Here is a 24,221-nt window from a genome sequence, read left to right as displayed (position 1 = left end):
TGAATGATTGTTTCATCCAGTCATATCCTCATAATTAATCCTTTGCTAAGTCCTGTCTGCCCCCGTGGCTACTGCAACGCCCGTCAACCTTTTCACCAGTCAACATTCTGCAAGTCACGGACGTCACTGAGTGTCTGTATGAGAGAGAGAGAGAGAGAGAGATGTCTGCTGGCCCGGATTATTTAAATACTCCCGGCCAACTGACCGTACATTCCACTGTTCCTGCTCAGGCCACTTAGCCACTTAAGCCCTATGTACTCTCCTGCAGGGGTCTTCAACAGGGGGTCCGGGACCGCTATTTTCGGCAAAGAGGTTTGGTGTGATAGCACAACGCGCCAAAGGCCAAGTTTACTAAGTATTGCAGGTTTAAGAGGTTAAATGTCTGAAAATACAAATCAACATGAATTCAGCAGCTTATTAGAAAAGGTCATGTGTAAAAAAACATGAATTTACACTGACGATAGTGCTGTCGAAGCCATCTATGAAAAATGTAATACAGTGTATAGTGGGGGTCCCTGCTTCATCACTATCTCAGCTAAGGGGTCCTGAAAAACGTTGAAGACCCCTGCCTTACCGTATGATGAATACAGACCTGACCCAGCTTGTAGCCAATCTACAAGCTGGGTCAGGCCAGTGATCTTGAAAAGTTTATTTTTTAACCTAATGTCAACCCCTGTGCTTCTTATCGTCTGGCTCAAAATAGCTTTAAAGATATATTAATTTGTTCACGTACTTGTGTCGTCATAAGGGTGTAACAATGCATTTACAGTAAATCACATTTCGGTGTGTAACTCAGGGTCCATTTCGATTGCACAAGAAAAAAACAATAACCAGCAAGAATCGGAGCTACCAGGAACTCACTCTAGATATACAGTAGTTCTACGTACTCAAGCTTTCCTTTCCTCTAACTTCAGGGGAAACAGTGGTGATGACTGCATTTATTTAGATTCATAGCCCAGTTCCCTCTTTCGCTACAATATACCTTCTTGTTACTTTTCTTTCACTCAAGCTCTCATTGCATTTTGTCTTCTAAACAAATGATGACGAGAGCTTAGGTCATCGTTGTTCCTCCTTGGTCCTGTGGTTTCCTCCGTTATGCTGATATTATTACATCTTCTGCAACAATTTCAGTACAGCGGTTAAAAAAAAAAAAAAAGAAGCAGAAAACATAAATGTTTAGTTAGACAGAAATTGGTGAGACAGGGAGCAAAGTGCAGACTCTCAGACAGAGATGGAGACACAGGTATAACGGGTGCAGTGTTTACTCTTGGGCTGCAGCTGTTGATTCTTTTATTTGTGATGTTTCTGGGTCGCAAGACAAATTTCAGTGCAAACTGACAATAAAGTATTATCGTATCGTATCGTATCGTATTATTCTATGAATTACTTTTTCAATATGTATTCACAACACACATCAACAAATTGACATGAACATTTCAGATAGATTTTTTTTAAATATATATACTTGACTAAATTGATAAGTCTCACTAATGGCCATTATAAGATGGCACAATTTCCGTCTACTCACTCACTTGCATTTCATTGGTGGGCTGTGGACTGTTGGGAAACCTGCCTACCAATGACCTAATCGATGGGGATTCCAAGCTAACAGTAATTACAGGCTTTCTCTTCCTGGAATTGGTGCTACTTATAATTAGTAGAGGCTATGACAGGCACAGGGAAAGACCAGGCGACACCTGCTGGACAAATTAGGCAGCACGGGAGGAGACTCAGTTGCATGTTGCTGAGAGAGTCTAATGGTCTAGCCACAGGGGTCTTCAACAGGGGGTCCGGGGCCCCGAGGGGGTCCTCAGAGTTACTACAGGGGGGCCGGCAATTATTTGTGTGAAAGGATTTTTTATTTTTTTTAACATTAACCACTTGAACCCTAGCATCCCTATTCTGAGTAGAACTTTAGCCAAAAATAGCAGATCTACGCCTCTGCAAGGCGTTGTGAGCTTGTATATCTGCTATTTTTGCCAAAGTGGTTTGTTGTAGAGGGAAAAGGAGCAGACCAAGTACAGAGCCTAAGGTTTAAGTGGTTAAATGTCTGAAATAAACAAAACCATTAATTTACACCACACTGATGACAGTGCTGTCAAACAAGTCTATGAAGCTATCTATGAAAAAGTTTAACCTACAACCCAATTGTATATGAAGTGGGGGTGCCTGCTTCATATCTCTCAGCTAAGGGGTCCTTGTCCTGGAAAACGTTAAAGACCCCTGGTCTAGCGGTACTTTGCCTTTGAAAATAATATATTTACATGTTCTGTCGTTTTTACAGGCTGACGTGGTCAGAGTCAAAGAGGAGCGTGTCGCCTCCTCTCCCTCCGTGGTCAAAGAGGAGCGAATTTCTCCGCCTCCTCACTCTGACTCCACTGCTGCTGAGGCACTGAAGACGGCAGGAGGATGGAAACCACTCCCTCTCCTAGACGTCAACAGCACCACAAGGTAACTTCTCCGAGAAGTTATTTACAATGAATGCACAACAAAACCTTAAGTTGTGTTTCATAAAAAAACAAATACTCTGAGTTTTACCATTTGATTTGTAAGACAACATGGATGGACAGACAGACAGACAGACAGACAGACAGTGATCCCTGTTCAAAGTAGTTTAATTTGAAGACCAGGTGATTTTATATTTATCCTTTATTTATGCAGGGGGACCTTATCATGTATGATTACCTTATTCAAGATTGTTGGAAAGTTGTTGCTGTTGTTTTTTTGCATTCATTCCGCTGTCCTTGCCGTACCTCTTGTCTGTGTGATGTGAAAACAAAACAAAAATTACTTTACTGTGTATTTACTCCTTTGTGTCCTGCTCTCTCCAGCTCCTCAGAGAAGAAGGGAGCGTCAGACGGGTCCGCTCAGTCATCTGAAGTCTCCTCCAAAGGTCCCCTGTCTGCGGTCACAAAGGAGCTGACAGAGGCCAGCACAGAGCCGCCGCAGAGCGCAGACCAGCGGAGCAACGGGTCAAAAACAGGGAGAGAAGAACAAAATGCAGAGGACACAAAAGAGAGAGCGGGTAATGACGTTATGACGTTAGCTGAAGAATGCGCTGTTTAAAACACTTAAAACCTATGTACATGGATTAAAGTTCTCAGTCGCCACGACTATCATATGTCACTCACCGAAAATAGGCCTTTTACAACCTTACAACGCATCTGCCACGCACTGTAAGCTTGTAGATTTTCGGTTATTAGTTATTTTAAGATTAAAGACTATTTTAAGTGGTCAAACTAGCGATAGAATACATGTTCAATCTTCCAGAAAACCCTAATGATCTGGTTTATTTCATAAAATTAAAGGTTAAAACCTCAATCTCCATTTTCTTCAACTGGCTGGCTGTATGGCCACCAAAACATAATTATTCTACATATTTTGCTTATTTATGAAACGCAGCCCTAGTGTGTGTGTGGGTGGCTCCCTCCACGCTGTTGGCCTCAGTCGTGAGATAAAAATGTCCATGTAATCCATGTATACCTGTATACTTAGTTGACTGGAGTCCCCCAAGGCTCTATACTAGGACTACTAGTATTTCCCTCGACACGAAGCTCTTCGCCGATTACACCTTGTGAGCTTATAGGGACGCTGGGGTTCAAGTGGTTAAACACTGGCTTTGTTAACATGGGGGACGTTTTGACTTGGAATAGCATCACTCTGAAGGTTATAGTCTGTTGATAAAATCAACTCTCAGTATGGGCAGTCCAAGCATAGGTTTTGGATTCTGTGTTTGCTTTGAATTGTCTTTCATTATAATTTAAATCTTTAATAGAACGCTGTACTTCTTTTTTTAGATGTCAGTCAAGAAAATCTAATAATTTATTGTGCAACAAATTCTGTAGCGAAGATCCGAACCTTTGCCGTTTTTGTTTGTTTTCCTACAAACCGAGCAGGATCAAAGCGAGGGACGAGTTCTGCCACCTCCCAGTCGTCGCCGACCCGTTCCGGCTCTCGAGAGAAAGACAGGAGCGCGGCGACCGGCTCCTCTCGTCCCCCCCGCGCCCCAGAAGACCCCACCGCCACCGCTGGGAAGGCCAAGTCACCGCCAGCCAAGAAACGCACAAGAGCGTCCAAGTCTCCGGTGTCACAGAAGAAGAAAGACGGGAAGTCCTCGTCGAAGAAGAAGAAAAAGTCCAAGTCCAAGTCCCGGTCTCAGTCTCGGAGCCGGAAGAAGAAGTCCCGGTCCCGAAGCAGAAGCCCGTCGCGGAGGAAGCGGTCTCGGACCAAAAGCAGGTCCAGGTAGGGAGATCCTGGTTTACAGTCGTCCAAAACAGCTGTTCCCAACAGGGCCCACATCTGATCCAGATGCACGGCTGGTCAAATGGCTGGGCCGCTTGCATTCTCAGAGCATGTTTATTTTAATGATCAATCAATCCATCCAGCTTCGATCAGTGAAACTAACACTTGAAGTTACTATTCATCGGCATCACAATGAAAGCTAATTTTTCAAGGTTTAAAGAAAAAATAAGATGACATTTTTATTTAGTTTTTACTTTTTTAATATTAATGAAATATTATTATTCAAATCTTAAGAGTTTTGGCAATTATGTAGTTCATTTAGAGAGACTAGAAGGTGACAGATCTAGCAAAACTATTGTTGTGAGGCTCTGACGCCGGGTTCAAATTTGTCCACCAGAGGGAGCTGCAGTCCATTAGATTGCCTGTTTTTAACTGACTTTGAATCCTAGTTTATTTTTCGTCCTGCTGGAGGAGGATCTCACAACCACGTGAGACAATGTTTAAAGAATATATAGTGTTAAATAAGAATATAGTGTTAGTAGCATTAATTCAAATGCGTCCATGTTAATACTTTTCATTGGTTAAATATGTATAAAACCATCATGTCATAGGACGTAGGCGGACATTTTTCAAAGATTTTCCATCACAGCTATTTTGCTTCTTGTGTGCGACACTGTCACATGGATGGAGGTAATAAAATAGGACATCCATTTATGAAATAAGTAACATAAAAAGATGAAATACGGATGGAGATACCAGGATTCTGCTGCACAGTGACCATATCAAAAACAACCCACTGACATGTGAGCTATATTTGGACGTAAACATCGTTACAGGCGTGTGGAACAGTAAGCGGTCATATATTTCATTGGTCCGGGGACCCCCAGGGGTCCTTGGAGAGGTACCAGGGGGTCCCCAGGTAAATTAATTAACCCATTAAGACCTGGAACTGTGTCATTTTTTGATTTGAGCTAAAAAAGCATTATTTTACACTTTGGCTATTCAAAAATAGCAGATATACAAGCTCATAGCGCGGCACCGAGTGCCGCACTATGAGCTTGTAGAGCTTGTAGATCTGTGTGCAAATCTTTGAATATATATATTTTTTAAAGCAAACATTTTTAACTCAAATCTTTGCTTCTGGGGGTCCCTGGAACAACATATTTTGATGGGGGTCGGCGGCCAAATACATATGATTTTGGGGGTCCTTGCCATGAAAAAGATTGAGCACCACATATAGAAACATACGTTTTTCAGAAAACTGTTGGGATTTAGGAGACATGTAGAATCAGCTTCAGGTTTCATTGGGTTAATTCAGCATCACAATCATTTTAACCACTTTAACCATATTTTATACATTGGCTATTCAAGGACAGCCGATGTGCAAGCTCATAGCACGTCACTAGGTGCCGTGATATGAGCTTGTAGATCTGCTATTTTAGAAAAATAGTAAAAAAAATAATCTTTCAATATTCTTTTTAAAAAGCAAAATTATTTAGCACAACTCTTTGTGGGGGTCCGTGCCCAAATACTTATCATTTTGGGGTTCCTTGACCTTGACACGAAAAAGTTTGAGAACCAATGATTTATTTGATTAGTGGCGCTAACAGAATCCTGTCCCCTCTTTAAAGGTCTCCGTCCCGGAGGTCGCGGCGGTCACGCTCCCGCTCGGGGTCCCGGGGTCGGCGGCGGGGTGCGTACAGCCTCAGCCAGAGGGACCGCTGGAAGAGAGAGCCCAGCCACTCCCCTGTGCTCATCCTCCGCAAGAACAGGTCCCCCCCGCGCAAAAAACGCAGCAACAGCAAGAGCCCCTCACGCATCACAGAACTGGGTGAGATAGTAGATTACTTTTTTTTGTAACATTTTTTCTTTTGATTATTTATTTTCTACTATAGTATTCCAATTATTATTATTTATTTTTTTATTGTGGTCATCGTGTACACAGACAGTTTTATCATCATAAAATATAATGTATGTTGGCGGTTCAATCATATGAATCCTTCACCTTTTAAATGCATATATACATATATGTATTTTTGCTCTTGTCCATATATCCATTCATTTTACAAACCTATTCTATTTTCATTTCTCAGTGATAAAAAATGATTTAATTCAGTTTAAAATGGACATACAGGAAGTGTTTTAGGATTTTGAATGGTATAAGAAATCATAGCTTTTAGTATGCTGTCGCTGAATCGAATCCACTGTGTATCTTGGACAACTCTTGTGGTTTGAAGAAAGCTAAAGAAAGCAAATCAAGTTCTCTAAACGACGACTGTTCTGTCCCTGTTTTCCCGTGTGATTTCTTCCCCCTCAGACAAGGAGCAGTTACTGGAGATCGCCAAAGCCAACGCGGCTGCTATGTGTGCCAAGGCGGGCATGCCAATTCCTGATAACCTGAGACCCAGGATGCCGCCTCAGCAGCCCATGCCGATGCCCTTACCCGCCATGGCCATGAATGCTGCCCTGGCCAGTATGACCGCTGGTAGGCCTACGTCTCGTTTTATGATTCCCTGGCTGGCGTTGGTCAAGTTGTCAATCATATGGGTGTCATGTCGGGTTTAAAGGTTGTCTGCTATTTGATAGCTTGTAACAGCAGCCAGGAAAGATATTCAAATGATGCATATGTTCTACAGATCTACAGCCATGGTGATAAATCATGATCCACAAAATACTGCTCTGACAGGAGTGTGTCACTGTGATTTTTTTTTTTTTAAACGTGGCACTGGTCTATAGTCTTACAATAAATATAAAAGAAGACAGACAGACAGACCCATTTCTAGATGTCTTGCCCTTTACAGTGCCACACTGTGAAAAGAATAAAAAAGAAAAGGAAGAAAGTAACACACTAACACTGAAAATATAATCACATCCAGTTATTATCTGTGTGTGGCAGCTTCTGTCTCCCCCTTTGTAGCCTACTGAAGAACGTTTCCACGATCATGGTGACATTAATGATTTATTTCCTCTTTTGAATGTGTTCTTTTGTACGATTAGACCTGAAGTCAGTAGCCTAAGAATGTTAGCCATGTGTGTTGTGACCAAATACTATGACAGCATTCATGCTCAGACAAACACTAATCCAGCCCACATAATGCAGCCAATTACCTAAAATTAGTTTGACCCCCCCCTGCACTACATGAGAATTTACATAAGGAACGTAATAGTTGTAAATTCTCCATAATGAGAATGTGTACCTAGGCCTGTCACAATTATTACATTATCGTCTAATTGCAATTATTTGAGATAATTGCAATATTTTTTGCATAATCGTCCTAATAGTTTCCATGTTGAAAGATTTTCACACATTTTCAAATATAAAAAGCTGAAATGGCAGATCTACAAGCTCTATTTCTGCTATTTTTACATGTATTAAATATTTAAATATGTCAATAATGTCTTTGTATATTTACGTTATTTGTCATATCTGCCCTGTGTAATTTGTGATTATGAGCCTAAAAAACAAACAGAAGTAAAATTCGTTAATCTCAATTATTTGTGCGACAATCAACTTCAATTTGTAATCGTGACAATCAGCCCAGCCCATGTGTACCATGACTTTCTCTCCCAATTGTCTCTGTCTGCGTCCTCACATTCTGCGTGTGTGTGTGTCTCTCTCTCTCTCTGTCTTCCGTTAGCTACAATGACGGCAGCCCTGTCCGGTATGGGTGCTCTCGCCTCACTGCCCCCTCTGCCCTCCATCACCAACAAGCCCCCTCCCGGGCCGCCCCAGCAGAACCTAGCCGCCCTGGAGGAGGTGAAGAGGAAGGTGGCCAAGCAGGCCAACAGCATTAGCATCAAGGAGTTCACCGAAGTAAGTTCACTTGTCATGAATCACCAGCAGTGTTGATTTCGTCGACTTAAAACTATGACGAAAAATGTTCGTCGGCTACCTTTTTTCACTGACGAAAACTAAATAAAAACTAAGCTATGATGACTAAAACAATGACTAAATATGCTGACAATTTCGTCAACAAATAAAATCTAGACATAAATGTTAGTGAGGGACGAGATCCAGTAGAACTAAGACGAGTCATTTTATGTTTGGTTGCGTTCTGGTGTTGCGCTCTGAAAATAGCAGATCTACAAGTAGTAGTTGTAGATTGGCTATTTTCAGCATTCAACCAGTGTAAAATCAGCCATTACGACGCCATCAAGGCACCGCCACATTACATTTTAGTCGACTAAATCAGCTGTAGATTTAGTCGACTAAAATCTTATGATATTCAACTAAAACTAGACTAAAACTAAAACGTTTCAGATGACTAAAACTAAATGGAATTTTATTCAAACTACTATGACTAAAACTAAATAAAAAATTGCTGTCAAAATCAACACTAGACCCGTCAAACATCGTGTCTGGTGATTGACCTTTTGTACACTTTCCGAGTTCAAAGAACACTTGGGATTTTAGGGTGTTGTAACTGTACTAGGAAAACATGTTGTTTGAAAGCTTCTATGAATACGTGAATAAGTGAATACTGATTTAGGCAGCAAATTCTTCTCAATTTGTTTTTTAGCTGGAAAAAAGAGCAGATTTGTATGTCAACAGTCAACAGAGAGGAGATAAGCAATATTTTCACCAGTATTCAGAATAATGATAGAAAAATAACTTTGCATTGTTCAAAAGCATGTGCTTGCGCATCTTGTGAGCTAATAGATTTTCACTGTTTAAAAAAACAAATTTTCCTGTGACATGCCCAAAATAGGGACGCACAGGTTGAAAGTGTTTAATTAAGGCTCACTGAGTTTCTCTGCATGAAGATGAAGGAATGGCATTCATCACAGGTTCTTCATAGGTGTTAACGGCTAACACATGTATGTATAGCTCCTCATTGTGCCGTGTCACAGTACAATGACATTTTGTAGCCACACTTTACAGCATGGGTTCCCACGTTTCAGTGCCGTGCCCGTGACCCCCCAAAATAACCCCCACCCTGACAAGTACTTGGAATTATAGGCATTCTGGCATTACATTTAGTTTGACTCGGTTCCACAGATAAATGTTGTGAAAATAGCCGAACTACAGGCGTAGTGAGCTTGTAGACTGGCTATTTTCACAATGTTTGCCTCTTTCTTAATCTTACGTAACATTTGACATTTTGGCCAATTTGTTATTAAAAAGGTCTGAAAAGTCCTTAAATCATAACTTAAGACCCCCAGTTTGGTAACCACTGCTTTACAGGAAGGTCCATAAGTCACACTCTGCATAATGACTCACAATAGTGGTAGCTCTTTAGCAATTATGGTAAAATAAATTATTCTGAAATATTTTTTATGAAAACATGCATACTTGTGTTTGACCACAACTTGAATCTGATGATAACCAAAGTGTGTCTGTGTGTTCCTTTGCATGCACCCGCACGTGTAGAAATGTAAGATGATTGTGGACAGTAAAGGCGAGCTGCCGGTGGCGAAGCCTCACGTTTCAGATGAGGAGGATGAAGGGAAGCCGTTTGGAGGTTCTGCCCTGAAGGAGACTAAAGCCATCAGCTTCAGCATCGGTGTAAGATTATACAACCTCTCACACACACTTGGGACGGGTGTTTGGATATTTATTTATGGCACAGCGCATATCATGAGCCATGCACACAGAACAGCAACTGTATCTTATATGTAGCACAATGTTCTTTTTTTTAACCCATTGAGACCTGAAGCTGATTCTACATGTCTCCTGAATCCCAACAGTTTTCTGAAAAACGTATGTTTCTATATCAGTGGTGCTCAAACTTTTTCATGTCATGGACCCCCAAAAATTATATGTATTTGGCCGCGGACCCCCATCAAAATATTTTGTTCCAGGGACCCCCAGAAGCAAAGATTTTAGTTAAATGTTAGCTTTAAAAAAATATATATTCAGAAGATTTGCACACATTTTTACGATTTTTCAAAAATAGCAGATCTACAAGCTCGTAGCGCGGCACTCGGTGCCGCGCTATGAGCTTGAATATCTGCTATTTTTAGCGGTGCCAACCGCTCTACGTTTGACTCTGTCCGTATGAGCGTCTGTCCGTATATTGTCCGTATATTGCTGAAGTTATCAAAGTGGGGTCCAGGGACCCCCAGCGTATGTTATGTCCGTCCGCCCGTATGAGCACGGGATTTTAAACAGCTATAACTCCAGTTTGCAGCATGCCACCAAGTCCAAATTTGGTATGTGGACTTAGACCACCAATAGGGACGAGCGTGAATTGCTGAAGCCCCGCCCCCTCTGTCTTCCCATTGGCTGGCCTTTAAACAGCCATAACTCAAGTTCGCAGCATGCTATGGAGTACAAATTTTGTACATGGACTAAAACCACCAATAGGGACGAACTGAAATGAGTTAAGCCCCGCCCCAAAGGCACCGCTTCCTTCACACAGGGTGTGATTTTTGAATAGCCCAAAGTGTAAAATAATGCCTTTTAGCTCAAATCTAAAAATGACACAGTTCCAGGTCTTAATGGGTTAACGTGCTGTTATAGTTACATACAATATTTTAATACTTTATATTTATATGAGTTAGTTAAATTATTTTGTTAATTATTCCTAAACGAACACTGTCAACCGTTTAAAACCTCCCATCCCTAACATGTAGATATGCACATACTGTACACTCGTTTTAACGTAACACATCAATTTACAACGAGCACACTTCTCTTTCAGAATATGTCCGTTCGTCCGGCCGTCCGCAGTGATGCAGGCATGGCTAAGGAGTTCCCCGTGTCTTCAGGGTCTCAGCATCGTAAGAAGGTACTGTTGTAAATTCATTCTTTATTTGGAGCAGAACTACCTACAGTACGCATGATGCTAGGCCCTCCAGCAGCAGAACACACAACAAGATCTGTGCTGGTTCCTACTTCCTACCTTTTTATCTGATCCCTGCACACGTATCGTACACAAAACAATCAAGCAAGATGCTGTTTGGTTTCTGTCGGTTCTCAATGAATCTGCTTTATTGTCACAGTTACAGGTAAAAGAAAAATAGCATGTTAAAAATCAGTATCATGTCATTTAAAGTGGTCCTAAATCACATGTAGTTCATTCAATAAAGTGCATGTCAGTATCATGTAGCTTCTAAGTCCTAAAGGAAGACCTAAAACATAATATATGTGCATCAGTAGGCTATAGTGCAAACTAGTTAAGCACAGGCGACAGGCTTACTTTTTGTTTGTCTGACAGTTGCTAAATGACTCCAGAACAACTGTAAAAGACAAACCAAAAATCCTCCAAATTCCTGAAATGGCTGACATTTAGAAGTCAGTGAAGAAGGCTGGCTAGCTATTATTATTAGGTAAAACAAAGGTAAAACTCATAAGATAATGTGGTCTTTGTCGATCCAACAGGAGGGTGATACGCCGAGTGCATATGGTGACTGGGTTCCAGTTGAGAAGCAGACAGCAGACAAGACCAAAGCCTCTGCTGTTGCTGCTGCTGCTGCAGCTGCTGCTTCTGCCGGCAGCAAGGCCGCGCCGGCCATTCCAGCGGCAACGACCGCGCCATCGTCCGGGGAGGCGGCTTCGGCGACAGTCGCGGAACCGACGTTCGTGCCGGCCACCGACAGCGTTTTTCCTGAGCCTCCGCAACAGGTGAGATGCTGGAGGAGGACTGTTTGTGTGTGCGGCTGTGCGTGCGCCCTCTCCTATCCTTTCTTCTCCTTCTGCTATCTCTTCTCCTCTCTCTCCTTTCACAGCGTGGCTCTGCAGGAGAATAGGTGTCTATAAGAGGGTCAGTCTGTGTGTGTGCGGAGCTGATCTCGCAAATCGCGAGATTGCTCATAAAATAAATGGCACATCAATTATGATAATGTCCTACATTGTGCAACATGTTATTGCTGTTGTACAAAAACCCTTTATTGTTTTTTTTAGGATATATAAATAAAAATAGGTATAGTGTTAATTATGTACAATTATAATGGTGTATTATAAATGGGACAAAGTAACATTAGACACAAAAGGCCTTCATTGTGCACAGAACTTGATAAATCACAAAGCTGTAATTACAAGACTTTCATACAACAGTATGTAAAACAAAGCCTATCTGGTATGAACATCAATGACACACAGTCATCATCAACAGTGCACCTGCATACAGTACATTCAGATATGTGTAACAAAAAGTAAAAGGTGAATATCTAAAACAATTACTATAAAACAACCGGGACAAAGCCAGCCATCACTTACTGTAACTACTAACACGCATCTGAAAGTGCCACTTGAGAATAAAGTTGCTATTTCGGCACATGAATCACTAACTATCAAATGACATGCCGGTAGTGCTGCTCACAGTCAAAATGCATGTTGCAGATTGCTGCTGAAAACATTTTAAAGCATTAAACACACACACACACACACACACACACACACACACACACACACACACACACACACACACACACACACACACACACACATTGATTGCAACTTTGCTCACATGCGTTCACCTCCAACTTTTGCTGAGGCAAGATACAGTGCTTGAAGAGGAACCCTGTCTATGCAGTTGCACTTTTACCCCACATGGTGGCTTTGAATCTATACAACATGCATAACATTTTTGTAGAAATTCATAAGAGGCTATTTCTAACACCGTTACACCCACTGCCAGTAAGACAACTTGGTCTCTCCAGGATTTTTTCTATTTTTGAAATATATGTATTTTTAATTTAAATTTAAAATGGAATTCAAAGGGCCTCAGATCGGGCTTAAACCTGGACCCAATTTGGAATTCCTCATAGATATGTAATAGATGGCTCACATCATAGGCTGTCCACATGAATTCCAAGATCACATTATTCCTCTGTATGCCCCCCCCCCCCCCCCCTCCCACCAAATAACCCATGTAGACCTGATGGAGATTTTAAAAACGCCTTCTAAATCTTGATCTAAGTTTTCTGAAAGTCTAAAACTTACTATTCAAAACAATCTATATATTTTGCAATATACATAGTAACATCTAAAATGACACAGATGCTTTCCCAGATTGAAAGTTATAACAAAGTATAGGCTTTCCAGGTCTAAATGGGATAACTAAGCTCTCAGCCTTTAATGTGTGTTATCCTTTTGAGAAAACGTTCTTGGATCTCATCTGTTACGTTCTCCTCCTCTCTCCCCAGCCCGTAGACATCTCGCAGGCCGTCACCGAGCGGATCAAAGCCCAAAGGCGGTTGGCCGAGAACCCCTACGACGTCAGCGCCATTTGCATGCTGAGCCGCGCACAAGAGCAGGTACATCACTCTTTCATACACACACACACACTCGCTCAAATGCCGCAAAACCTTGAAACGATACTGAAACAAAAGACTGTCTTATTGCAATATTGAAACATCTGAATCCAAACAGACATGTTGAAGTTGCTGAATATCGTTACACACCAGTCTAATACTTAGGCAGAGAGAACGAGGCAATCAGGTGCTCACCGGAGACGTAATAGTCAAAAGAGTTAAATAGTAAAAGTTGCTCCTGGCTCAGACGGGATAAAGCCCCAGATAAAAAATGGTACGAAAGATGCTGTCGTAATGCCTGATTTACACTGAGTTGCGTGCTGAGAATAGCCGATCTACAAGCTTACAATGAGCTTTTAGATCGGCTATTTTCCAAGCAGGACACCCGCACACCACCAAAGCATGAAATTACTTGTCTTAGTTCTACTGGATCTCTTCTCCACTAGACGATATCCAGTTTTTTTCACTGAACCGATTATTCAATCGCTAAAATTTTATTTGATAGAAATGTCTGTCAATGGTTATTATTCAATGAGTTTTTTGACCCCCCTTACCTAGGTGGATGCGTGGGCCCAGTCCAACACCATTCCAGGACTGTTCACCGGCTCCACTGGAGCTCAGGTCCTCAGCTCTGAGGAGCTGTCCAACAGTGGGCCCCAGGCATGGCTCAAAAAGGTAACACGCAAGACTCACACACACACACACACACACACACACACACACACACACACACACACACACACAGCGTACGTAGTACGTACAGATCCATTTGTCAACAGTTTTTTTCTTTCTCTCACACACAAGGTACACAGCCAGATGGATTCACACATCACAATTTCATTCACACACACACACACACACACACACACACACACACACACGCGCACACATGCCCAACAACACAAGCAAGTGTACAGGTACACCCATGCACATGTCTGTATATACAGTTTAAGGATTAGTACCGCTCTTGGAAATGTCCTTTGGGCACTTTTTATTTAGTTGTCATGGGGCAGCATTACAGAACAATATATGCGTTTGGCTTAAATCCTTCTTCACATTCATACAGCATAACAGACTGTATGATAATGCTGAAGAAAGCTTTGTGCCGAAAACCGTACATTGTTTTGTATGCTGCCCATGCCGACTAAATAAAAAGTGCCTGAAAGACATTTCTGTGCTGGTAATCCTTCTGACAGTTCTAGATCTTTTCTAGTCTGTGCACCCAGTAACTATTACTAGAAGAAACTTGAGTAGTGCTTGCATCCTCCTAACCCATTCAATTCGGGAATGCATCTGTCTGTGTCATTTTTAGATTTATTTGGCTATTAAAAAATAGCAGATATACAAGCTTGTAGATCTGCTATTTTTGAAATCGTGAAAATGTGTGCAACTCTTGGAATGTATGTATATTTTTTTTTAAGCGAACAAGTGACATTTTTAACTCAAATCTTTGCTTCTGGGGATTCTACAAATGTCTTCTAAATCCCCCCCCCTCCCCACATCTCAAAACATTGTGTTACAGGGACCCCTAGAAGCAAAGATTTGAGTTACAAATGTGTATATATATTCAAAGATTTGCAAAAAAACACGTATTTTCAAAAATAGCCAAAGAAATCTTAACACATTGACTGCCTGAATTATTTTCACTGCCTATTGTTATTCATGCCAGACATTTTTCAATGGAAAAAAAAAAAGTACTCAGGAGCCGAGATACAAAATTTTAAAGTTTTAAGTTAACAAGGAAGTGGATGAGAGTAAAGATCTTCGAAAATTCATATCTCCTTGGTCTTTGGGTCAAATTTAAAAAAAAAAAAGTAAAAAAAAAAAAAAAAAAAATTTGAAAATTTTTGAAAAATTAATTTTTTACTAAAAACGAGTTAACTCGTTTTTAGCAGATCTTGGCACTCAAGTGATGAAAAGCTAAAAACGAGTTAATTCGTTTTAGGCATTCAATGTGTTAAAATGACACGGATGCGTTCCAGGATTGAATGGGCAAACACATACTGTATACAGTCTACCCATGCAGAGACAGCCACATGTACTATCCACATGCACTCCCATCCACATACTGCCTTTCACTTCATATCCCAGCTGTCCGCTCCACGCTGCAGGCGCCTGCATTGCTCAACGCCCCAGTTCGTCTTGCACCCAGAGCCGCAAAATAAAACGAGTTGTCAACCACAGATATGGTCGGCCAGCCCACTCCCCAAACCAAACCCTAACGCCACATAAAGTTTCGAGATAATACTCTTTATGGTATGGTTTGTTGAGTCGCTTCCAGAATTTGTCACTCCGGTCGAGAAACATCCGACTGATTCCGGGGCACCTAAAAAGCTGTTTTGTAACAAGTAGGTTCGGGTTGCGGTGTCACAAAAGAAAACAACCCTATCAGTTTGAGTATTTGAACAGAAAGAAATGCCACTCCGGTACTAGTGCCACTAGGCAAAACCCACAGGGTGCAAACATAAAAATCTGACCCTCAGGCTAAGACCTATCCCTGAGGTGAAACTCTGTCACGGTGCGGCTCCGGGTTGCTCCGCGTAAAAAAAGGCGGTTGACCAATGCAGATGTCTCACTGTGTTCTCGCCAAAGCAGGTACGGCTGCTGCAGTGCGGGCTGACCGCCACTAGGCGGGGGCCGCTCTATTGCTGCCACTTCTCTCTGGAGCCCCTCTCCTCTGAAAAGGGGGTCGGGGAGGGGGAGACTCGGAGAGAGATAAAACTGAGAGAGTGAGGCAGGGAAGGAAGGAACAAGGTCGGAGAGATGACAGAGTAAGTCTTAATCCAGACGCAGATACGCTCCTCATCCCCACAACATCCCTTGTTTCTAGTAAACCAGAGTCGATGCCTGCCGAGTGCAGTGACCCTGGCCAGTTTCTCCTTCCGCCCAGAAGAGCAAGGGACAGATTCCTCTATTTTCTGTGGCCGTGGGTTCAGTTCCACTGTCTTTTCCCTGCTTGTCATTGAGCACGGCACTGATTAGTCCTCTTAACAAGCTCCAATTAGCTCCGTTCTCGTGACTGTCCCTGCCGCTCGAAATTTCCACATGAGATTAATATACCCAGACAACTTGCCGGTGCCAAACAACCGACATTTGAATCCTGTTGTACGCGCATGTTTGGGGGCTATTTTTGATGACAGCCCGCAGTTGGAGGATGAAGGAGGGATGGACAGAGGCACTGCAGGCAGCAAGCATCAAAGGAGAATTTTGAGTTAAAGGGAATCCCAGCACTGTGGCCTGTCACTACCTCCCTGGAGTGTGTGTGTGTGTGTGTGTGTGTGTGTGTGTGTGTGTGTGTGTGTGTGTGTGTGTGTGTGTGTGTGTGTGTGTGTGTGTGTGTGTGTGTGTGTGTGTGTGTGTGTGTGTGTGTGTGTGTGTGTGTGTGTGTGTGTGTGTGTGTGTGTGTGTGTGTGTGTGTGTGTGTGTGTGTGTGTGTGTGTGTGTGTGCGTGCGTGCGTGCGTGCGCGCGCGCGCGCGCGTGCGTGCGTGAAACAGAGACATACAGTGCCAGGATAAGGACAGGTGAATGCCAAAGTCTCCCATGTGTCAGTAGCATCCAAGACACCTTCTCATATTGCGTCGTTGCAGTATTAATGGTGTGTGTGAAGGTGTAAATTGGGATACACGGTACACATGAGTCACACCTCATTCCTGCTTGGTCTCTCGGTTAGTAAGAAACGGCTTTGGTTTTTAGCTAAGATACGATAAGAGTAGCTACAGTGGCCTTGCAAAATCCTCCCAAGCTGAATCAGAGAAGTGAATAAAACTTGAATAAAATTGCATAAACCCCTTTTCTGCTTACTTACTGTAAAGCTTCATTTATACCCTTGATACACAACTGTGTCGCTAAAAATAGTGACATATTTACAGTTGAAAAAGGTGTTGATCTCGTTGATACTTTTATTTAATATGAGTCTTAGTTTTTTAATATCACAGGGTGTTTCCCCAAAGCCTATAAGGGCTCGAGATAAATGAAACGAAGTGTGCATGATAGGAAGGCAGGCATATATAATAAGGCCAAGTTTGTTCTGCTAATAGTTGCTACTAAATCAGCGCTTCCCCCAAGGGAATGTCTGTCTCTCTGCTCATGTTACCAAAACCTTACCTCACACATGGTGTATCGGCCACTGAGTTCATTCTGCCTTTACATTTAAGCTCCCATATGCAGCAGAGGACAAACTCCACACCGCTTTGATTTAAACCTTGTTTAGAGATAAGATTGAGTTAAGGGTACAAGTCAAACACACAAAGAACAAGCAAACCAAGGCTAAGGCTGGGTTGCGCCAATTTAGATTAGATTAATCCTGGATTACACTTCATCGAGAGTTTGTAAATCTAGTTTTAAACAGGTTCATAATTAATCAGGGATGTGTTCACATCTTAATTTTAATGGCGATACACTGGATAAAACTATCATCTTGTTAGCTCTCACACACTGTCCCAAAATCTTATTAATTTATGCATTTTCTTATTAATTCATGCACCCCCCACAACTGTACAAGCGACCGCTTGACCAACACTCGTATTCCCTCAACAGTCACTCTGTCATTCTGTGGGAAATTATTTCACGCAAATAACATTAAGATCAATAATGAGATATCAGTGACAGTTTGGTTCTTGAAATAAGCAGCCATTTGAATGCTTGTAATTTTGACGTTATAGAGCAAAAACCATAACGGGCACTGTTGCTCTGCCATCTCGTTCTAATGAATTACCTCATGGCATTCAGCTGAAAGTCTTCCAGGAAGGCTGCTCTCGTGTATCCTCGCTCCTCAGAGATCCCTCCTATAGGAGCAGTAATAAGAGCTTTGGGACGACCTTCCAAATGAGCTACGTCCTGGCTTGAACTTCCGGTTCAAGACAGAAAATATCAAGTAAGACACTTGAGCTGTATCCATACCGGTGTCATTTGGTTCATGTAACAGCTCCCTTATGCCATGGCAACCAGCCCAAAACAAATCAATGTCACCGACCGTGTATATGTGGGCATCATCTGCACATAATGCACCTTTAACATGACAGCTGTTACTAACATGAGACATGCCAGCCACGGACATAGATAAACATGACAGCACCTGACTCACACTCTCGCTACACGGTTTCAATTGCCACAGCAACTACACTAACAGAAACGTGTGTGTGTGTGTGTGTGTGTGTGACTGTGTGTTACGTTGCTATGTTTCCATACCAAACAGATTAAGTGTACTGTATATGACAGTGAATCCAAGGTCTGAGTATGTATGTATGTGTGTGTGTGGGAGGTGAGGTGACAGGTGTCAGTATTGGGATCCTTAGCTAACAAAGGCTGTCCCTTAATAGGCCTGTGACTTGGGTATGGAGCGGTGGGGATGATGGCGGTTAGCTCTGGTCTGATGGGGTTTGGACTGGTTTTGCTTAAGTGTCACACATCCTTTTGTTTCCCTACTTAAATTGTGTGTGACTTCAGGGGGAGGATTACAATATGGACCCTTTTCACAGCGGCCATTTTTGACAGGTCGTCGGAAGTTAATAACGTTAATTTGGGGTGTTTCGTTTATAGGTATCACTGTGTGCCAGCACGAAGCTATCCACGCTGGCACACAGTAACGCCTAAATAAAACACACCCATAATTAATGTTATTACCTTTAGTTTTGTTTATCCATTAAAATGGCTGCTGTGACGAGGATCTATTTATTTGTGACCACCGGTCCTCTTTTCATTAAAGTAAATAATGTCACTTTTCCATTGCATAGAACTGACTCAACTCTACTCGCCTTTTTCGGTTTTCCATTAGGCAAAAGTACCTGGTTATTTTTTTGGTATCAGCTCCGCTCCGTCAAGGTTCCATGCAAGCTATAAGGCTATACCAAAATGTGACGTGAAAACACTTCAGTACTACTGTCTGATTGGCCAGAGAGAATCATCCCTAGCGTGATTTTGCGTTATTACGTCGGTACAGGCTTTTAAACAAGATGTTATTGCGAAATGAATGGCCTTTTTCTCGCCTAAAATGTTTACAGCAACAGTTTTTTTGTTGACCTGTACAGGTGAAATAGAGACAATTTCCATACAGCATGAGCCTTAGCTAAGCATTAACCCATTCAATCCAGGGACGCATCTGTGTCATTTTAGATTTTTTTTGGCTATAGAAAATGGCAGATCTACAAGCTCATATCGCAGCACTTGGTGTCGCACTATGAGCTTGTAGATCTGCTATTTTTGAATAGCCAAAGAAGGTCAAGCTAGTCAAATTGAGTCGGTTCTATGCAGTGGAAAATAAATAAATGAGTGAGATGATAGAACATGAGAGAGGACCTTTGTTATGGGGGGGGGGGGGGGGGGGGGGGGGGCGGTTACTGAGGCAGTGCGAGAATCAGATCTAACAGAGCATGGTCTGGTTTAGTCCAGTCCCATCCAGTCTAGGCTGGCCCGGTCCGGTTTATTCCAGTCCCGTCCAGTCTAGGCTGGCCTGGTCTAGTTTTTAGAGTGATCAGGACTGGTCTACTGTAGGTCTAGGAGTGTGGCTTATTGTAACCTAATCTAGCCTGGCCTGGTTTCAGGCCGGCCTGTTTAGGTTTTTGTGCCGGTCTGGTCTGATCCGGCCCGGTCCGGTCCCGCTCGGCCCGGTCTGGGCCTGTGCAGTCTACACAGGGCGGGGAGGGGAGGGGAAGGGGAAGGGGGAGGTGGAAGTTGGCGGTGGTCATCATGCGCGGTGACCCCGTGAACTTTCACCTCTCTGTATGTTAGACTGTTTCAGGATCGCTGACACCGGCCCCCTCTCTGTTGCCGGGGGCGATGAAGGGGGCGGAGAGGAGGGGCTAGGTACGTACCAACAACACGCTAACTTCACCTACTGCTAATGTCTGTGTGTGTGTGTGTGTGTGTGTGTGTGTGTGTGTGTGTGTCTGTGTGTCAATCACAGAGAGAGAACAGATGGAATGGAATATGGTGATTTTATTGCAAAAAGTTGTATTAACTTAACACATGTCGTGTGCGTGTGTGTGTGTGTGTGTGTGTGTGTGTGTGTGTGTGCGTGCGTGCGTGTGGGTGTATGTGTGGAGGTGGGGGTGCGTACATGCATGAGTGTACATGTGTGTGTGTGTGTGCTTTTGTGCCTGTGTCATTTTAACATAACTTCATGTATTTGACAGGCAGGCATTTTTTTTAGATGAACACTTATATTCTCCTTTGTGCTCTCTTTCTCCTCCTCTCACTCTATCTCTCTCTCTCTCTCATCACCTCACTGTGCCACACTACCTTTCTTTACCCCTCTGTCTGTCTTGCTTTCTTTTTCTTTCTGTCCTTCCTCTACCTCTCTCTCTCTCGCTCTCCGTGTGTGTTTGTGTATGTGTGTGTGTTTGTGTATGTGTGTGTGTGTGTGTGTGCATCTGCGTCCAGGACCAGTTTCTGAGAGCAGCTCCCGTGTCAGGAGGCGTCGGGGAGTTCCTGATGAGGAAGATGGGTTGGCGGACAGGAGAAGGCCTGGGGAGGAACCGCGAGGGCACCGTGGAGCCAATCATCATCGACTTCAAGATCGACCGCAAAGGTCAGAGGGGGGGGGAGACACTGTCTATAATAACACAATCTATAATAAACACCAAGGATTCGCCAGTCACATCACAACTAAGCATCATCACGATTTCTTTTATTGTCCACTGGCTCCCTGTAAAGAGCAACACAGGTAAAACACTGTCAGCCTCACAAAATTGTAAATGCTGCAGCGCCAATTGACGCTAATTGTCCTTTAAGGATCCCTGGCGAATAGTTCATCTTTTACTCAAGTGGGCCAATGCCCATCGCAAGCTGATGATGTCATGTGTCCATGTGTGGTCTAGCCCTATGGAATGTATGGACTGCATGTGCAAATAAAAAACAACTTAATTCTTCCGCCTCATCAACTTGCAACGGGCATTGTCCCGCTTGAGTAAGAGATGAACTGTTTCTAAAATAAATAAAATATTTAAGGTGTGTGTAAATACAGCAAATAATGCTAGCTGAAATGACTTGGCTGGTGTTGAGCCGTGCTATTCGAAAGCTACTTGAGCTCCTCAAGTCACCTCCCTAGTGAAGCAACACTTTAATGTTGACGCTGTGCTTCTTACAGGTCTGGTTGCTGAAGGAGAGAAACCTCTGAAGCAAACAGGAGGACTGGTGGTCACCAAGGATCTGATGGGTGAGATAGAAACACACATAGTCCTGCAGAAACATTGAGGGCCCTATTTTGGGCGGCACCTTACCCATTATCCCTAAACTTCTTTGCCATTTTTTACTATTTTGAAAATCATTTTCAAATTGTTCAAATAGCCAATCTACAAGTTCACAATGTGTTGATGTAGATAGGCTACTTGAACTATTTGAAAATGTTGTTCAAAATAGTAAAAACTAGCAAAGAAGTTAATAGATAATGGGTAGGGCGCCGCCCAAGATAGGGCCCTGAGAGTGCAATTGCTGTCACATTTGCCCAGCAAGACATTCTCACTCATGCGTATTTTTTTTTTTTCTGTGTGGATTTTTGTAGAGAATCCAATAATAATAATGAATTGCATTTTTATGGCGCTTTTCTACGTTTTTCTCAAACTTACTCAAAGCGCTTTACAATGGTGCATTCATTCATACAGGGGGGGGGGCATTGGGAGGTGAAGCGGCGAACAGTCAACACCAGCGTCCTCACTTTTCCCACATTCACACACAATGATGTCAAGCTAGCGCCGACCGACTCGTTGAAGGCAATGTAGGGTTCAGTTAGGAACGAGGGGTAAGCACGCACATCCTAAAGCAGTTAATCGGGTGCTGGACAACAATACAGTACGTACATGCGAAAAAGAGGGGAAGTCCGCACACCGTTTGAGGAACGACCGTAGCCCGTCTTCATCAGGTCTTGATACATTACAAGGCAAGGCGTGTTTAAATACAGGAAGGAAATGAAGAGTTTGATGTCAAGCCATTCTTGTGATTCTTTTGTATTTTTCTTATTTTTTCTATTTTTATTGTTTCTCTGTATATCTGACATTTTGCATTGTTCTGTTTTGTCCTCTTTATTATTATTATTTACTTTTTGCATTGCATCTGCTGCACTCATACTTTGTGGTCGTTACTTTTAGGCGTTTTTATTATTGAGGTACTTTTAATTCTCATGTGTCCATTTCAGCTGTGAATGGTAAATGTATTGCACATGAACTTTTTAGTGTTGGCCCTTTAACCTGTCCACCCTGAATGCCCTTATTTGGAATTTTTTCCTTTTGTTGTGATGGCGTTACTGCCCCCGTATAGCTCTTCCCTAGATCTACAAGCTCTCTATATGGCAACACTGTATTCAGCCTGAGCCTGTATATTTGGTGGGTGAGTCTGTAGGTTATTACCAGGGGTGCACATAACTGGTGCGCAGGTGCGCATGCGCACCCAAAATAAAAAAATGCGCACCACATCAGGCGACGCGAGGCGCTTTTGCGCACCAACAGCTGGGACAGGAATTTCCAAGCTTTTATTTTTTAGCAAAACTAAAAAATAAAAGCCTGGAGATCGAGGCTAGGAATTTACTTCCTGAAGCCACACTCACACAATCACTCTAAAGCACCCGTCGGCCCCATGTACAGCCATTAGGCACAGGGGTAGAGATATGACTCGCGTCGCCTCGCATCGCCTCGCATTGCCTCGCTGCGTGCACGCAGCCAGCAGCGGCTGTTAGAGGCACTCGTCACCGATGATGAACGCACCGTAATGGTGCAAAATATGCCGTGAACGTCCCAATTTTTCGGATAAAATCAGCGCAGCAGCACAGGGCACCAACCTTGGGGGCTTTACAGCGTGAGAAAAAAAACCGGCGAAAATCGGCGGAATTTAGAAGCAGAGCGTCCTTTTTTTCTCGCCCCCCCCCGTTGACAAAACTGTCCGGTGGGCACCGTGCTGACCCCCCCCCCCCCCCCCCCCGTTGACAAAACGGAACGGGACCATGCGCACCAAGTCACATCTCCAGGTGCTCTTCTGCGTACCAGACCTAAAAAGTTATGTGCACCCCTGGTTATTACCACTGCTGCCATTGATTGTATTGTACCTCTCCTTCCTGTATTTAAACACGCCTTGCCTTGATGAAGACCGGCTACGGTCGTAACGTTGCCTAAAAAATAAAAAGACTCTTCCACTGGGAGCTCAAACGGTGTGCGGACTTCTAATGTAGGGTTCAGGTGTCTTGCCCAAGGACACTTTGACATGTGTTTTACCTGTCAAGGCCAACACACATGACGACATTTTTTTTTAAATGGGGCAACCCAATAGCCGACTGGTTCGGGAGTATACAGCATGGGCTCTAATGCGTGGCAGCGAGACCCTGGTTCGACTCCAGGGTCAGAGTCAAAGTGTCCCTGAGCAAGACACTGAATGTCTAACTGCTCATGATGAGCAGGTTGGGGCCTTGCAGGGTTTCCTCTGCTGTCGGACAACACAAGGAAAACGCTTGTGTTAAGCTTTAAAAGTTCTGTGTAAATATCTGTCTTTCTGTCTGTCTGTCCGTCCAGGGAAGCACCCGGTGTCGGCTCTGATCGAGCTGTGCAACAAGAAGAGGATCATGCAGCCTGACTTTGTTATGGTTCATCACAGTGGCCCTGACCACCGCAAGAACTTCCTCTTCAAGGTCTGTCGGTCTGTCTGTCTGTCTGTGTGTGTGTGTGTGTGTGTCTGTGTGTGTGTCTGTGTGTGTCTGTGTGTGTGTGTGTGTGTGTGTGTGTGTGTGTGTGTGTGTGTGTGTGTGTGTGTGTGTGTGTGTGTGTGTGTGCGTGCGTACGTGTATGTGCATGGAGGTGGGGGT

The 24,221-nt window shown here is 43.1% G+C and overlaps 1 protein-coding gene across 4 annotated transcripts in view; it reads left to right on the top strand.

Annotated features, from left to right (window-relative positions):
* sonb (SON DNA and RNA binding protein b) overlaps window positions 1–24,221 on the top strand; it is a 44,718-nt gene that overhangs the window by 14,287 nt on the left and 6,210 nt on the right. For 3 of the 4 annotated variants that reach the window (XM_084050550.1, XM_084050551.1, XM_084050549.1), the window contains exons 7-20: window positions 2,285–2,451; window positions 2,832–3,025; window positions 3,897–4,242; window positions 5,874–6,073; window positions 6,560–6,727; window positions 7,881–8,056; window positions 9,614–9,748; window positions 10,887–10,973; window positions 11,567–11,809; window positions 13,333–13,443; window positions 13,999–14,115; window positions 20,819–20,966; window positions 21,525–21,593; window positions 23,932–24,047. In XM_084050550.1, the coding sequence (XP_083906676.1) occupies window positions 2,285–2,451; window positions 2,832–3,025; window positions 3,897–4,242; window positions 5,874–6,073; window positions 6,560–6,727; window positions 7,881–8,056; window positions 9,614–9,748; window positions 10,887–10,973; window positions 11,567–11,809; window positions 13,333–13,443; window positions 13,999–14,115; window positions 20,819–20,966; window positions 21,525–21,593; window positions 23,932–24,047 (2,277 nt within the window). Of the gene's footprint in view, window positions 1–2,284; window positions 2,452–2,831; window positions 3,026–3,896; window positions 4,243–5,873; window positions 6,074–6,559; window positions 6,728–7,880; window positions 8,057–9,613; window positions 9,749–10,886; window positions 10,974–11,566; window positions 11,810–13,332; window positions 13,444–13,998; window positions 14,116–20,167; window positions 20,243–20,818; window positions 20,967–21,524; window positions 21,594–23,931; window positions 24,048–24,221 lie in introns of those variants that run through there. The other variant, XM_084050552.1, reaches the window with a different exon arrangement.

This window comes from Gymnoscopelus microlampas (genome assembly GCF_963454915.1).
Source record: "Gymnoscopelus microlampas genome assembly, chromosome: 24".
NCBI lineage: Eukaryota > Metazoa > Chordata > Actinopteri > Myctophiformes > Myctophidae > Gymnoscopelus > Gymnoscopelus microlampas.
This window is presented reverse-complemented; position numbering and strand designations above follow the sequence as displayed.